The sequence below is a fragment of the Mus caroli genome, unplaced genomic scaffold, assembly GCF_978045245.1.
Source record: "Mus caroli unplaced genomic scaffold, Mus_caroli_1 scaffold_1, whole genome shotgun sequence".
NCBI lineage: Eukaryota > Metazoa > Chordata > Mammalia > Rodentia > Muridae > Mus > Mus caroli.
The window spans coordinates 107,735,051-107,751,271 of record NW_028227256.1 but is presented as its reverse complement, the minus strand read 5'-3'; the positions used below and the strand labels follow the sequence as shown (position 1 = coordinate 107,751,271).

At 32.6% G+C, this 16,221-nt stretch overlaps 1 protein-coding gene across 8 annotated transcripts in view; it reads left to right on the top strand.

The window, feature by feature from the left end:
- Cdh19 (cadherin 19) overlaps positions 1-16,221 on the top strand; it is a 79,670-nt gene that overhangs the window by 38,008 nt on the left and 25,441 nt on the right. For all 8 annotated transcript variants that reach the window (XM_029478031.2, XM_029477997.2, XM_029477979.2 and 5 more), the window contains 3 exons: positions 4,239-4,423; positions 4,930-5,183; positions 10,976-11,097. In XM_029478031.2, coding sequence (XP_029333891.1) covers positions 4,239-4,423; positions 4,930-5,183; positions 10,976-11,097 — 561 coding nt within the window. The remainder of the gene's footprint in view (positions 1-4,238; positions 4,424-4,929; positions 5,184-10,975; positions 11,098-16,221) is intronic.

Sequence of the window (16,221 nt, the reverse complement as noted above, 5' to 3'; positions counted from 1 at the left end):
GTCTATGTCTTTTTATTGGGGAGTTGAGTCCATTGATATTAAGAGATATTAAGGAAAAGTAATTGTTGTTTCCTGTTATTTTTGTTGTTAAAGTTGGCATTCTGTTCTTGTGGCTGTCTTCTTTTAGGTTTGTTGAGGGATTACCTTCTTGTAGTTTCTAGGGCGTGGTTCCTGTCCTTGTATTGGTTTTTATCTGTTATTATCCTTTGAAGGGCTGGATTCGTGGAGAGATAATGTGTGAATTTGGTTTTGTCGTGGAATACTTTGGTTTCTCCATCTATGTTAATTGAGAGTTTGGCTGGGTATAGTAGCCTGTGCTGGAATTTGTGTTCTTTTAGTGTCTGTATAACATCCGTCCAGGATCTTCTGGCTTTCATAGTCTCTGGTGAAAAATCTGGTGTAATTCTGATAGGCTTGCCTTTATATGTTACTTGGCCTTTTTCTCTTACTGCTTTTAGTATTCTATCTTTATTTAGAGCATTTGTTGTTCTGATTATTATGTGTCGGGAGGTATTTCTTTTCTGGTCCAGTCTATTTGGAATTCTGTAGGCTTCTTGTATGTTAATGGGCATCTCTTTCTTTAGATTTGGGAAGTTTTCTTCTATAATTTTGTTGAAGATGTTTGCTGGTCCTTTGAGTTGAAAATCTTCATTGTCATCCACTCCTATTATCCGTAGGTTTGGTCTTCTCATTGTGTCCTCTATTTCTTGGATGTTTTGAGTTAGGATCTTTTTGCATTGTACATTTTCCTTGATTGTTGTGCCGATGTTCTCTATGGAATCTTCTGCACCTGAGATTCTCTCTTCCATCTCTTGTATTCTGTTGCTGATGCTGGTATCTATGGTTCCAGATTTCTTTCCTAGGGTTTCTATCTCCAGTGTTGCCTCATTTTGGGTTTTCTTTATTGTGTCTACTTCCCTTTTTAGGTCTAGTATGGTTTTGTTCATTTCCATCATCTGTTTGGATGTGTTTTCCTGTTTTTCTGTAAGGACTTCTACCTGTTTGATTAGGTTATCCTGTTTTTCTTTAAGGATTTGTAACTCTTTAGCAGTGTTCTCCTGCAATTCTTTAAGGGGTTTTTGTGCTTCCTCTTTATTGTCTTCTACCTGTTTACCAGTGTTCCTTTGTATTTCTTTAAGTGTGTTATTAAAGTCCTTCTTGAAGTCCTCTACCATCATCAGGAGATATGCTTTTAGATCCCTGTCTAGCTTTTCCGGTGTGTTGGGGTGCCCTGGACTGGGTGAAGTGGGAGTTCTGGGTTCTGATGATGGTGAGTGGTCTTGGTTTCTGTTAGTAAGATTATTACGTTTACCTTTCGCCATCTGGTAATCTCTGGGGTTAGTTGTTGTCGTTGTCACTGTTTAAAGATTGGAGCAGAAGCTGTGTTCCACTCACCAGCAGTATCAAAATCCTGTGGCGGGGGTCGTGGGTAGCTGGCAGGTGTCAGCTGACCCTGCGCTCTAGCTACTCCGGTGCTGTTCCGGCCGGATGAGGCTTGTCGAGTTTAATATTTGTTAAGCTATTTTTATTTTATTTTTGTTGTTATTATTTTTATTGAATTTATGTATTTTTAAAGTCTGGTGTCAGTCTGTAGGGCCCAATGATTCCCAACTCATGTCAATTCTTCTGCCTCAGTTTTCTAAGAGCAGAGAAAAGTCATGAGATACAGCATTTGGTAAAAACTATCTTTTAATTGCCTGTGCTTCTGCCTACCTATCTTTTACATTCCTTAGAACTGTTTCCTTTTGCAATTCTCTGTATATACTAGCACCTTCACTGACAGGATGGCACTTTACTTAGTTGTTTATGCACTTTGGCCAATCAGTATACATGGTTTTTCAACTTTCAACTTTTGTTGAACTTTTATCCTTGCCATTACTCAGGGGTTTTGATGGAATTATAGTTATAGTAGATTTTAATGTGTAAGCATGTACAAAACTTTCCTTCTTTAATGCTTTAATGATTATAGAAATAACCCTCTGCAGCCAATACTTGCCAATAATAGAAGTATTAAATCATTTATCCTAACAAAAGAGTGTTATATACTTCATAATGACACTGGTCTACAATTTAAATAGACAGATATAGCATATATAACACTGGTGGTATTAGACTAAAATGGAATTTCTCCCTTTATATATGCTGCATAGTGTTAAGATGTGATATATTTTGAAAAGTTCATGCTATAGTCTCACCTCTCCTTTGACTCTCTTATGCTTGGTTATTTCTCATCCCCATTAATAACAAATTCAAATATTATAGTTCTCATGCAGAAATCTTATTATCTGAAATGATTCAAATCAATCTTAATGATTGGCAAATCAAACACTACACTGCATGCAAAGTCATTGATTTAGTTCACAGTATACTGTGCCAAATATACTTCAAGTGTTATTTTTTACTTTGTCTGAATTGATGACTGATACAACACATTTCATGATAATTCTTGTTTTAAACAGTCTGTTAGCAAATTAGCATATACATAGACGTAACACACAGAAACACACATATATCATGCACACCATATCACACTACACACATACACAAACACATACACACATTTAACACATCCACACGCAAACACATATACACATACACACATACAGAGACACAAATGTTTCACACACACACACACACACACACACACTCACACATACAGATGAATACTTAAAACCCAGACATAAAGGCACACAACTCATCATCTGATAATGGAAAATAATTTTATTGAAAGCTTTTAGCCATTTGTTTTCATGTTTTATCTCTTACACCAAAAATTAAATAGTCTGAGAATTCTCTTGATTTGGCCTTTAAAATGGTTAAGAGCCTCCCACTACTTCGGTTCTCTGTCCTTGTTTCACTCCAATACCTTAATCTCTCCTCTCATCACAATGTGTTCTCATCTAATTTTTGTGCTTGTATCCTTGACCTACTTTTCTCTACTCCACATAGCTTTAGTGAAATTGATAGGTGCACAGCAGATATCCTCACCATAGTGTTTCATCTCATTGAAAACAGTCTAATCATTGGTACAAACTAATTTCAAGTAATGCTTAAAAAGGATCTGTCTTTATTGTCCTGTCCATGAGGACATGAATCAAACTCTACAATTTGTCCTGTGCCCTTAGAGCACTTAAGACTTTAACCTTTTGATATTCTAGTATTGTATTTCCTCAAATATCACTAATTTCAGTTCATATCCCAAAGTCTTTTCAACTATGAATGCATCTTACATTAGCACAAGTGAAAAACAATCCCACTACATTATCACCTTCCCACTTACAGACATCATGATTATTACCTGCTTCCTTTTTAAGACCATAAACTGAAGAAAAAATATATACATATTATTTCTCAAAACTTTAGAGCATGACTTTGAAAGGAGTCTATGTTGAAACAACATTAAAAAATAAAAGGTGAACTGAATAGAAAAAAGTGTTGAAGAATGAAATACTTTGGGTATTTCTCGTTTTGAAAAGAGTAGCTAAATATAAACTCAATAACATGTAAGTCCAAAGATTCATATTTCTATCATTTTTATGACTTATTTAGGTGTATGTGTCTGACTACACCATATGAATGTGTGTCTAAAGACAGCATTCAGATTCCCTAGAAAATGGGTTGCAGATATTTGTGCAGCACCTGAGATAAGATAGGTTCTGGGAATAGAACTTGGATGTTCTGAAGACTAGTCAGTGCTATTAACCATTGATCCATTGCTCAATTCCCATAAACAAATGTATGATAACAAGGCACTATTTTACTTTCTGTAATCACACATGTTTTTGAACTGAAAGAAATTCTAGGGTACAAATTGTTACTTTTGCTCTAAAAATAAAGTGGTAGAATATCAGCAATTTTTAACTAGTATTTCTTTCATGTTTAAAACAATACAAATATTCCAAAGGAAATCTGTGAAATGATTTGAGGAAAGTCATAAAAGAATTAACATGCCTTTAAATAATTTCATTATGTAGACTGCTTTTGACCTCACAAATTACCATGTTTAGAATACTGACATGAAAGAATATTTCTCTATTTCAGCACATATTGTGAATAATAGTAAATATACTTTTATATAGTTTTATATGTACAAATCTAAGAGAGATAGAAATATTAAGATATAAAAATGGTAGCAAAAAGTCATGTTTTTTTCTAAAGACTACAAATACAATATGTGAAAATTTTAAGTTTAATGTGTTAAAAATTTATCCAAAATATCTGGAACTTTGCTTGTAAAGGTTTCTACCGCTTCACTATATCTGAGTCTGCACCCAGTGGAACATCAATAGGGAAAATTGTGGCCTATGATGATGACATAGGGGAGAATGCAGAGATGGAGTACAGCATTGAAGATGATGATTCAAAAATATTTGACATAATCATTGACAATGACACCCAAGAAGGGATAGTCATACTTAAAACGGTACATACATTTAAATTATTTACTTCAATGAGTAGTGCAAAATCTAAACAAAAATATATAATTATTTATGGTTATTGGTTATATTTTTGCTTCACTAATAGTTTAACTGAAGAGATCATGATATGTAGCTTGGAAATGCAATTAATTTAGAAATGAGTGATATAGTTTTATAAAATATTTTTAATTGGGATGTTCAAATATAAAAAAATTCATGATGGATAATTTGGAAAAATACCTTAGCTAATAAGACATTAATTCTCAATTTTCTAAAATATTTAAACTCATAAATTCATAATATTATTACTAAAGTATATTACAGTTATTTCAAATAAGCATATAAGTAAGTTCTACTTTTGATTCCTGAGTAATCAGTATAGGAGATGAATTTGCATATATTAAAATCAAGGTTAGATTAAATGTATTGAGACATGAATAAGTTAAGTTTTTAAAGTTAAACCTTGTTTCATTGAAATTATTTCTTCTCAACATGCTGCATTTATTTGTAGAAAGTTGATTTTGAGCAGCAGAGCTACTATGGCATTAGAGCTAAGGTTAAAAACTGCCATGTGGATGAAGAGCTTGCACCTGCCCATGTTAATGCTTCCACAACCTACATTAAAGTTCAAGTAGAAGATGAAGATGAACCTCCTGTTTTCCTCTTACCATATTACATATTTGAAATTCCTGAAGGAAAGCCATATGGAACAATTGTAGGGACGGTTTCTGCCATAGACCCAGATCGAAGACAATCTCCTATGAGGTAAGTTTTAGATATGAACATTAACATTTTTTAACTGATTAATGAGAAGTTTCAATGAAATAATATTTATTGAAAACATAAAATGAGGCTTTTGTAAACTGTATTTCTAAATTTAGTACTTAACAGATTTGTATCAATGGAATATATAAGTTTAAATAGTCTAAATGTTTATCAAAATGCATTGAAAAAGTCAAGGTGGAAAATATGTAATTGGTAATCCTAACCTAAAATACAGCACAATACCTGTGTGTGTGTGTGTGTGTGTGTGTGTGTGTGTGTGTACCTGTGGGCTTGCTCATGGTAGATGTGTTTGGAGGACAGATAACAACTTCTTGGGAAAGTTCTATTCTTTTCCAATGTGGGACCAAGATATTAAAATTAGATTTTCAGTTTGGTGACAAAAACCTTAATCAACTGAGCTATCTTGCTGCCTCCTCTAATACTTTTGAAAGAAAATGAGGTTTTGTATCTTGTGATTCATGTAAAAGAGTTGTCTATGAACCTGTGGCCTGCGCCTGAGAATAAAGCAGAACAGACAGGGCTGTTGTTAAGACATTCCTAAGAACAGCTTGATTGTACAAGCAGGGCTATCTCGTCTGGGTCTACACCACCTGGCTGGAATCTCCCCTCTGTCTACTGCCCCTTGACGCCGGGTAAAGCAACATCAACTGGTTGCTATGTGAACAAAGATAAGCCCCCAGCCCACAGGAACAAAATCCTGATGCCCTGTAATCTTTCTGTAAATGTTTAAATAAGCCAATAGTGTGTTGCTATGCTGAATTCCACACCCCTAAGCCCTTTACCCCATAAAAACCCCTAGCTTTCGAGCCTCGTGGCCAACATCCGTTATCTCCTGTTTGGGATGCATGTCGGTCCGGAGCTCTGTAATTAAACGTCCTCATGTAATTACATCAAGAGATGGTCCTTTGTGATTTTTTGGGTTCACGCCAAATCAGGAATTGGGTGGGGGTTTCCCCACTAGGTTCTTTCAATTTAACTCAGGAATAGATATGAGGAGATAGAAAATCTTGATTATTCCACTTCAGTCCACAAATTATGGCAATCCATATTTCACTTATATGAATAATATTTAATTAAAATCATTTTTAAAAAATCAAAATTTTCTAGGAATAAAGCGACTTAAGTGAATGGGTGCAATAAATTTCTGTGTTGTAGAGAAACAAATATTTCCTAATTATTAAAAAAAAAGGTCTAATGCCTGGGCCTAGCAAACAGAAGTGGATGCTCACAGTCAGCTATTGGATGGATCACAGGGCCCCAATGGAGGAGCTGGAGGAAGTACCCAGGGAACTGGGGGCATCTGCAACCCTATAGGTGGAACAACAATATGAAATAACCAGTACCCGTTCCCCCCCCCCCCCCCCAGAGCTAGTGTCTCTAGCTGGATATGTATCAGAAGATGGCCTGTTCGGCCATCAGCAGAAAGAGAGGCGCATTGGTTGTGCAGACCTTATATGCCTTAGTACAGGGGAACACAAGGGCCAAGAGGTGGGAGTGGGTGGGTGGGGGAGTGGGTGGGGGAGGGTGTGGGGGACTTTTGGGATAGCATTGGAAATGTAAATGAAATAAATACCTAATAATAATAAAAGCCTAGTTTTAGTTGTAAAGTTGTGGTTGTTTTGCCAAAATACAAAGTATAATCTAAATAAATATAAAATCCAATATTTTACTATTTGCTTTTACTGATTTTTATTTCCCACTAACTTTTCACAGCCCACTATCCAGAGAATATATGCAGTCTTGTACATATGATTTGGGTGCTGTGAACTCTTTTACTCTTTGGAGGCACAGCTTGAACCCAGAAGGAATACTTGTGTGGTGTTCAGATAAACTGATATATAATTTCCTTAAGAAAAAACAAGCAAACAAACAAACAAACAAAAAACCCTCTTTCCTTAGGATGTTTCCTTAGGATGTTGATTAAAAAATGCATGTTTAATGATAAAATTCTAATTACCCCTTAACTGGAAGAAAGGTTAGGACTTATGTTTTTCATAAGTCCAATAAAACCTAGCATTAGAAATTCTGGGTAGAGTTTCTATATTCAAAACACATTATTTCATGATTTGTACAATAACTTGTGATTATAAGGAGATTATCACAAGGGATTAACAAAAGATCATTGCACTTACAGAACTACATAAAATCATCCTGAGAAGACATTTTTCCGCTTTATCTGTGCCAAGAATTGTCTCCAAAGACATATTGAGTGATAATGCCCACGTTTTAAAGAATAGGATATTGTAGGGACACAATTACAGTAAAGATAAAAGCAAGGTAAAACCAAGGGTGGACATTAGTACAAAATGTCTGCAGACATGTTAGAACTCTGAGGTACACAGGGAAAATCCTGCCATGTGACATGTACTCAGATACTGAAGTGTTGTTTGTAAAAGCCACAGGATACTTATGATTCTCATGAATCCAGAAGTCAAAGAAGGTAAGGGCTTGCTCTCCATGACAGACTTGAAAGACATAGCTATACAGCATGAGAGTATACTTTTAGATGAGATTATATTTCCATAAATTGACTTATTATATTATATATATATATATATACATATATATATTAACTGGGGAAACTTCTTTATGAATTAGAACCAATATGATTAAAGAGACATGTCATTATTTATAGAAATACAGTGATTTTGATAATGAAAAGGATAAAGGATAGAAATAATCATTAAGTCCACTAGGTGGCAAATCCTGTTTCTATTTAATTGTTGTTGTTGAGAAAACTGGCAGGTGAATGTTGGAGGAGAAATTTGATGAAACATCAAGACGTTATCAACAGATCTTTTTAAATAATAATAATAATAAAGGCATGGAAAGACTCCTCTAGTGGAGAAACTATCAGACACTGCACTAATCAAGTGATCAATTATGTATACAATCACTGTTACCAAAACAGGGTCAGGATCATGTACAATTAATGTGATACTATTAAAAATTTTTATGGTGTTATTCTTACCAAAATTGTATAAACGTTATTTTCACGGTTGAATATTATTTCATAACCAATTGGTATGATCCTACCTGGGGAAGACTAGTTTCCCAATCTCAGTATTTATTTATTTTTTTTTAGAAACCTGTAATACTTTTTGTATGGTTGAAACCTCCCCTTTTTCTCATCCACATTGTCATGCCTATAGGTGTTTTACTTTTTCATCTCATGTTTAAGCAGTCAAGTTGATGACATTTCTTGGTTGTAGCTTCTGACATTACTAGAAAACAAAATATCACAAACATCTGATCCTCTTACCCCTTCAATCTTTCAGCCCTATCTTGAGAAATATGCCATGAGCAACAGGTGTGGGACAGTATTCCCAATGCACTGACTGGGACTTGGTTCCACAACTCTGGGATTCAATTGGTTGTGATTGAATACATGCTGCAAAGAGAAGTTTCATTGTTGAGAGGTCAAAACTATACATATCTGTAGTTACCGCAACAATGAGCTTGTCAGGATACCCATAGGGGGGTCAGTAAGCACTCAGGGCCTATATTTTGGTAGTAACCAACAGCTCTCTAATTGAACCTAAGATCCATTCAACAAGAAGAAAATTATGTCTTACCCTAGAAAGCTAGGCAATTACTCAGTGCTTGTGAAGTTATGAATCTTGGAAAAGAACCTCCAACAACCAATTTATTAAACCTATAAAATCCCCAATTCTGTGTTGTTTTGTGTTTTTTGTAGTCTAATTTTTTTGTGTGCAATCTGGATCAATTTATTTGGTCTTGACTATTCTACCTACATTTAACAAATGTTTATTTAGCTATGAACAAAACCATTTATCTCAAAATTCTAATGGGATTTCTTTGGAATAGTGTTTTACAGGAAAAGGATTAGATTTGAAATACGAAATAGAAACAATTAAAGTACCATTTAATTCTACATCAAATTTGTTTAATCAAAAAATGCACCTACTTGTAGATATTTATGTAAAATGTGTCAAAATACTTAACATTGAATTAATCTAAAATTGAACTCTAGTCTAAAGTATCATCCTCATTCATATTTTAAATTTTTTTGAACATTAAACCTCAAATTAGGATAACATTTTTAGAAAGTTGTCAACTCAAGTATAAAATATTCTCACCCCTACCACATAATTATCGTAAATCTAAAATACATTTGTGTAAAGTCCTCAAGAAAGTGTTGGTAGCAAGAAACCAGCTAAACCCCAGGTATTATGCCTCTTTAATTGTTATTATTTGTCATTCTCAAGTAGATAAAACACATTGGGTGTCTCCAAGGATTTTATTTTTCCAGAGCTGAGGGCCGAACCCAGGGCCTTGCGCTCTACCACTGAGCTAAATCCCCAACCCCCAATTATTTTGTTTTAAATTTGAGGCCATTATTTCAGTCTATTTCATGAAAGAACTTGTAACCCAGCTAATTTCCAAGAAAAGTAAATGAAATTCATCATCAGTATGTTTAACCCAAATGAACAGATAGATTTAAATGGTTTCTAATATTTGAAGTTTATCTCCCAAAAGAGTTAAGAGTTAGTATGTTTCACCTTTTACTGACCTGCAAGACCAAGGATCTGAGGAACTGTGAGAATAGGGCAGATTCCATCCAATGCTTTGGATAACATTACTTCCGTTTCAGTGTACTTTCAAATACAAATATAATAAAAGACACAACAAAACTAAGAAAAATTGTAGATTAAAGTCAGTAAGCACATATGAAATAGTAGCAGAGCATCCTTTTACCATAGTGTTCTCAGGCAGACCAATTTACATACAATTGCCTGACACACACTATAGATTATATCAGGGAAAGCACAAAAGCAAGGCTGAAGGACGACATATCCAGATTCATGGTACACTGAAGAAAGCACTAAGCATCTATTTTCACTACATTGGGTTCTATAGCTATTATTTGACATCCAACAGGAATAAATATGTCTTACAAATTAAATTTAAATGTTTGACACTGAAACCACAGAATCATGTTCAAGAATAATGCAGGGGACAAAAGGTATCTGACATAAAAGGCCATCAACCCTTCTTTCCTGGAGCCTCTCTCAAGGTCCCCAGGGTAGTGTTTACCATGCGTGGTTGTTCTGATTATGTTTCAAAAGAATGTAATGTAATGAAATTTATTTTATTAAACATTTATAGATAGGTATATATTTTTATATGAGATAGAGCTTATTCATTGAAACAATGCTCATGGTATAGAATAGAAACTAATAGGAGAAGATGACTGATCAAAGAGCTTACACTTAAAACAGAAACAGTAACAGGTTGACAGTCACATATTTCATTCCTGACCTAGTTGTACTTTGGTTTATATGAGACATGCCTCTTGCAATTCTTTTGACCAAGTCATTAACCATTAAAGACCTCTCATGATATAGGTAGGAGAGCCATCAATTTGTATTTATAATACCTCTCTCCAAAAACTTTTTAATTTTATGTTTTCAAAAACTATTTATATTAATTTTAGATAATATAGTATAACTACAGCATTTGTCCCTTTCTATGTAGCTTTCAAATTTTCCTCCCATATGACCTTACTGCTCTCTTTTAAATTCGGGGGGCTCTTTTTTCATTACTTGCTATTTCATGCCTGTTTTTAAACATTTATTCTGGGTATAATGTTAAATATGTAAAGTAGTTTATTTGAATTATTCAGGATTACCTTCTCTATGTGAAGAATGTAGTTAAAATTTTCTCTTGCAGTTTTGAATGCGAGTATACCCTACAACATTGCTATAAAATATTACAATTTGGTTATAATCTCTTTTCTTTTGGTGCAGATATTATCTCACTGGAAGCAAAATGTTTGATATCAATGACAATGGAACAATAATCACCACTAACATGCTTGACAGAGAGGTCAGTGCTTGGTACAACTTGACTGTCACAGCTACTGAAACATGTAAGTCCTCATTAACCAGTTACAGAGGCAATAACTGTAATTAGTAAACAATTAAATAATTTTGAAACTAGAGACTGACATGCGTTTATGTTTAGAAATAAAATTAAAAATTTATATGTAACTACTTGTATGTGGGTTATCTTATTATAAGTTACTACCTACTTCCTGTATTTAAAGTTTAGAATATATTTACTGTTAAAATTTGAGTTTTTCTTACTTAACAATATTGGCTTAATAAAAATAAAGGTTGAATGAAACACACAGTATAATGAAAATGATGATATTTAAATATAAAATATGTTTATTATAGAACAATGTGTCATGTTTTTTCATGGATGTTTCATAAATTTTAGCATACATTTTCCATGTTTATTCTTATTATCATGTGTAATAAAAATTATGTACATTTAAAAACCATATACTTTGAAAAGACAATTAAAATGCTACTGACTAGGTATTATTAGCTATATTTTTTATTTAAGGAATGCTGTTTTAACTGTTTACTTTTTGCTTTTGTTTCTTGTTGTTGAGTTTTTGTTTTATTTTATTTTGTTGTATTGTTTTGTTTTGCTTTAGTTTGTTTTTTTCCAGACATACCTCTGTCCTGGACTTGCTGTGCACATAAGGCTGGCTTCAATCTTAGCGATCTGCCTGCCTCTGCTTCCTGAGTCCTGGTTTTAAAGCATGTACCACCATCACCCAGAGATTACTTTTTTATTAATTGTAACAGGTTATACTGTTTTAAGGTAATATTTAGAATCTTAATATGAATATATTTGCCTTTCCTCCTTTTAGAATGAAATATGAGAACAAATATTGTAAATTAGTACTAAAGCACATTTAATATGAATCGTATTTCATTCTGATTATGAGTTGGAACATAAAGGATTGGACAAACATTTGGTTATGATTTATTTGTTGTAGACCACAGCAACAGTAGTTCATTTTGAGCCTCTACTCTTAACTCCTGCTTTCAGATAGTACAACTTTAATAATCAGCAGATACCAGCCCTTTGTTCGCTTGTTATTCCTTCTCTTCAGAGCTAGACTCCTGATGTCTTTCTGATTATGCAAATAGATCCATTCATACCAGTTTGTTGTTTAGTTATTGTCCTTGAAATTGTGAATTAATCACTTTTTGATCATATATATTAATTAAAGCTAAAAGTAATGGATATATGAAAATCAACAAATAATTCTTGTTATTTAAGTTATTGAACATAAAGTAGTACAGCAATTGATTAAATCCATATAGGAAATAACCTGTATTCCTTGTAATTGGTTTTATAGTGAATTGCAAAAAAAATTATGAGTGTATTGGTATTAGGTAAAGCTTGAAGCATATGCTTGCCTAATAAAATTCACTGCGTATAATTACTGTAAGACATTTAGAATGGGGCCTCTTTATTCATTTATTTAAAATACATACCTAATTACATAGTGAACCAAGACAGGTGAACTTTGTCCTAGATTTTTAATTATCTGTCTATGTAAATGGTAAAGTATAGCAGAAGGACTATTTTGATTGTTCATGGTAGACAGAAATGTCAAGGTTTTCCATGTGAAAAGGCATGACAATACTTCTACTAGACACTAGATCTTTTATCCATTCTGAGTTTCTGAGACTAAACAATTATGTTGTTCTGTAAAGCTATATAAAAATAAATAAATCAGGTCATTTCAAGAGAGAAATTGAAATTAAAAATACAAAGGATTTCCTGTAAAATAATTTTCAGATACTAAAGATTGTAATTTGTCAAAGCTACAGTAACAAGTCACTTCAAAACTCTTCTCGTATACGAGGGAAATAAAATAAATTATTTACTTTCTTACACTAGATAATTTCTTTACATTACAAAATAAGTGATTAGGGACATTCTTTACAATTTCTACACAGTGTATTTTGATTTTTCTTTATTCACTTGTCACATGTATATATGTACATGTGTGCACATATACATTTATGCATTGGTGTATATTTGAAGACAAGGGATATTTTCAAAGAATTATTTCGCTCTTTCTACTATTTGGGTTTCAGGGATAGAAGTCAGGCTATTAGACTTAATGGCAGGACTCTTTGCCTTCTGAGCAATGTCGCTGGTCCTACTGTCAGTATTTGTAGACTCAAAATTTTCTCATTATGAAAAAATTTAAAAATTATGAGACTAATGAAATCACATTTGGTTTAAAAAAAGAATGCCAGATGATTTAATTAAATAATGCTTTTAATCTAAAGAATATTGAAAATAGAGAAAATCTCTAGTAAATTCTCCTTTTTGGTGCTTTTCTTTTTAAAGTAAATTTTAGCATTATAAACTAGAATCAAAACATTAATACACATCTTTAATTTGCAAGAAAGCTACTACCTACTCAAATGATTATCTTCAACATTTCCTTATTTATGTAGCTTTGATGGACAGAATAACCTTATCCTTTGTCATCTTATAATGATATTATGTGTTCTCATCATAAGCAATAATATAATATGTCTTTATGTGCACAACATGAGCAATCAGTCAAGCCTTCATCTCCTACCAATTATCAACACTATCCCACTGAGCAAAAACTTCAGGGTATTTGAAAAGAAAATGACATTATGAAAACTACACAATTTATATGCATGTATTCTCATGTTCAGTCCAATGAATCAGTCCAATACACTATTCAGTCTATAGTATTGAATCAATTCTTACTTTAGATATTATTCCATAAACATATGCAAGGAGATATAAACAATGGTGTATATGTTGTGGAAGCATAACCAAATGATGAGATAACAAATAAATATGTGCATCATTTCAAGATCTCAAGAAAATATACTTTAGCCATGGGGATAGATAGAAGACTTAGCAGTTGTGATCACTGGCTGGGGTTCCAAGAGACCAAGATTCATATCTCAGCAAACACATAGCAGCTTACCACCCTCTATAAATCTAGATTCAAGGGATCTGATACCCTCTTTTGTCCTATGCAAACCAGGCATAAAAATAGTATACAAATTTACATGAAGGCAAAATACACACATAAAATCAAATAAGATAAAACCATACCCTTGCTGTAAGTCTATTGTATTTTTCATACATTTCTTTGACCTCCTTCCAAGATGTTTATTATTGTTGGTGAGTCTTAAAGTATCATATTTCATTAGTTTTCTGATGTTTTTAACTGGATTCTTATTTAGGGATAGACCTACACAAATAATTATCTTCAAATTTCCTTATTTATGTAGCTTTGATAGACAGAAAAAACCTTATACTTTGTCATCTTATAATGATATTATGTGTTCTCATCATAGGCAATATTATAATATTTCTTTATGGATAGACAGCTTTCCATCATACTTAAAACTGTTTGAAATAAACATTATTAGATCTATACTATGTTAAACATGTAGCCTCTTAAATCTGTGCTACATTCTTTAAGTAACAAGAGAAGGAGGAATCACAATTATATCTAATCCCAGTTTCAGTCATATTGTCTTAATTCCACTTCATTAATAAGGTACCTCTTTAACATATGTGAAAAGTTATTTTAATCTAATATTTTAATTAAATGAGCTGTATGAGCTGTAGTCTTAATCAAGATTTATAGATTTTCTTATCTATCCTTAAAATTTAAGTGATAAGTCATTTCACTGAACAGGCCAAATATAACATGCTAGTTGTAGCTATGCTTGTTGCATAGCTTTTTAAATAATAAAGTAATAATTCATAAGAATGTAAGTTTTATTCCTCATTACTCTGAAACTGTCTTGACTTTCTAATTCATGTGTCATTGAAAATGTGAGGATTATAGAAATTATATTGATATAGGGGGATTTCAATAGATTATTATAGTATCAGTTAGTTTTCAAATAACATACTTGCGGCAAAATTTTATCTTAAAATGTTTTCAAATTATTATGAAAGCATTAAAGAAGAATGTATTAATGTTGAAACTATAATTTTATATCATAAGTAGAGAAATAGATACATAAAATTCAAAATATAAGACTTGAAAACAGTTTAATTATCATAAAGGAATTGAAGAAAAAGTAAAGAGCAAAGTCTATAAAATATAGAGTTAGGTTCCTTCAATCACAACTTTTGCAAGGCTGAACTGAAAATTGCCTATGAGTTCAACACTGATAAAGTCTTGTGAGAATATAAAGCCAAAATCGTTTCAGGGGTAAAATCTATCTCCAATAATCATATCAATCAATCAGTCCATCCAGCAATTATAAGTTTTAGTAAATTTAGATGTATAATTTTGAAACATTTTTCACAAAATATTTTACATCACTGGTGTAGTTGATAATATGAATCAAAATTATATTTATATTAACTTAGGCCTTATGCATAGTGTATATTACTCTTGACAAACAAATGTTAAAAACTAAAACACAAAAATAAAGTTAAAGTGTCAATAATTGAAAACTAAAGAATATAAACTAAATACATTTATTTTAATTATAACAAATCTTATAAGTATGTAGACTTTTTAAGGTAATTGATAGTAAATATTTTCAGGTCAGAAAAATGAAGTCCATCCTAATCTGTTTCTGATGCTATATGGTCATATTTCTGAAAATCACAAACCATTTTAGTAAAAGTGATTCTTATATTTTCCCATATTATTTTTATCTTTAGGCTTAAAGGATACAGGATAATGAATGAAGTTTTAAAAAAAGAAAGTACCATTGGATAAGCACTTTCAACATTTGCATATCATTCAAACGGATGGTTTTTTTTAGAGCAATTCATTAATTTCACTTTAGATAATTTTGTGTGTGCCTCCCTTAGGATTTACATATCTGTGAATAGACACAATGACCAAGGCACCTTTTACAAAGGACAGCATTTATTTGGGGCTGGCTTAGTATTTCAAAGGTTTGGTACATTATCATCATGGGAAGAAGCATGACAGTGTCTGGCAGACATGGTGCTGAAGGAGCTGAGAGTTCTACATCTTTATCTGAAGTTGATAATATGATAATAGAGCCAGGAGGAGACTGGCATCTTCAGACAACCAGAAGAAATCTCTCTTCTGTAATGTGTAGAACCTGGGCATAGGAGGAGACCTCCAAAACCCTCACCCACAGTGACAAACATAATCCAACAAGGCCACATCTCCTAATACTACCAT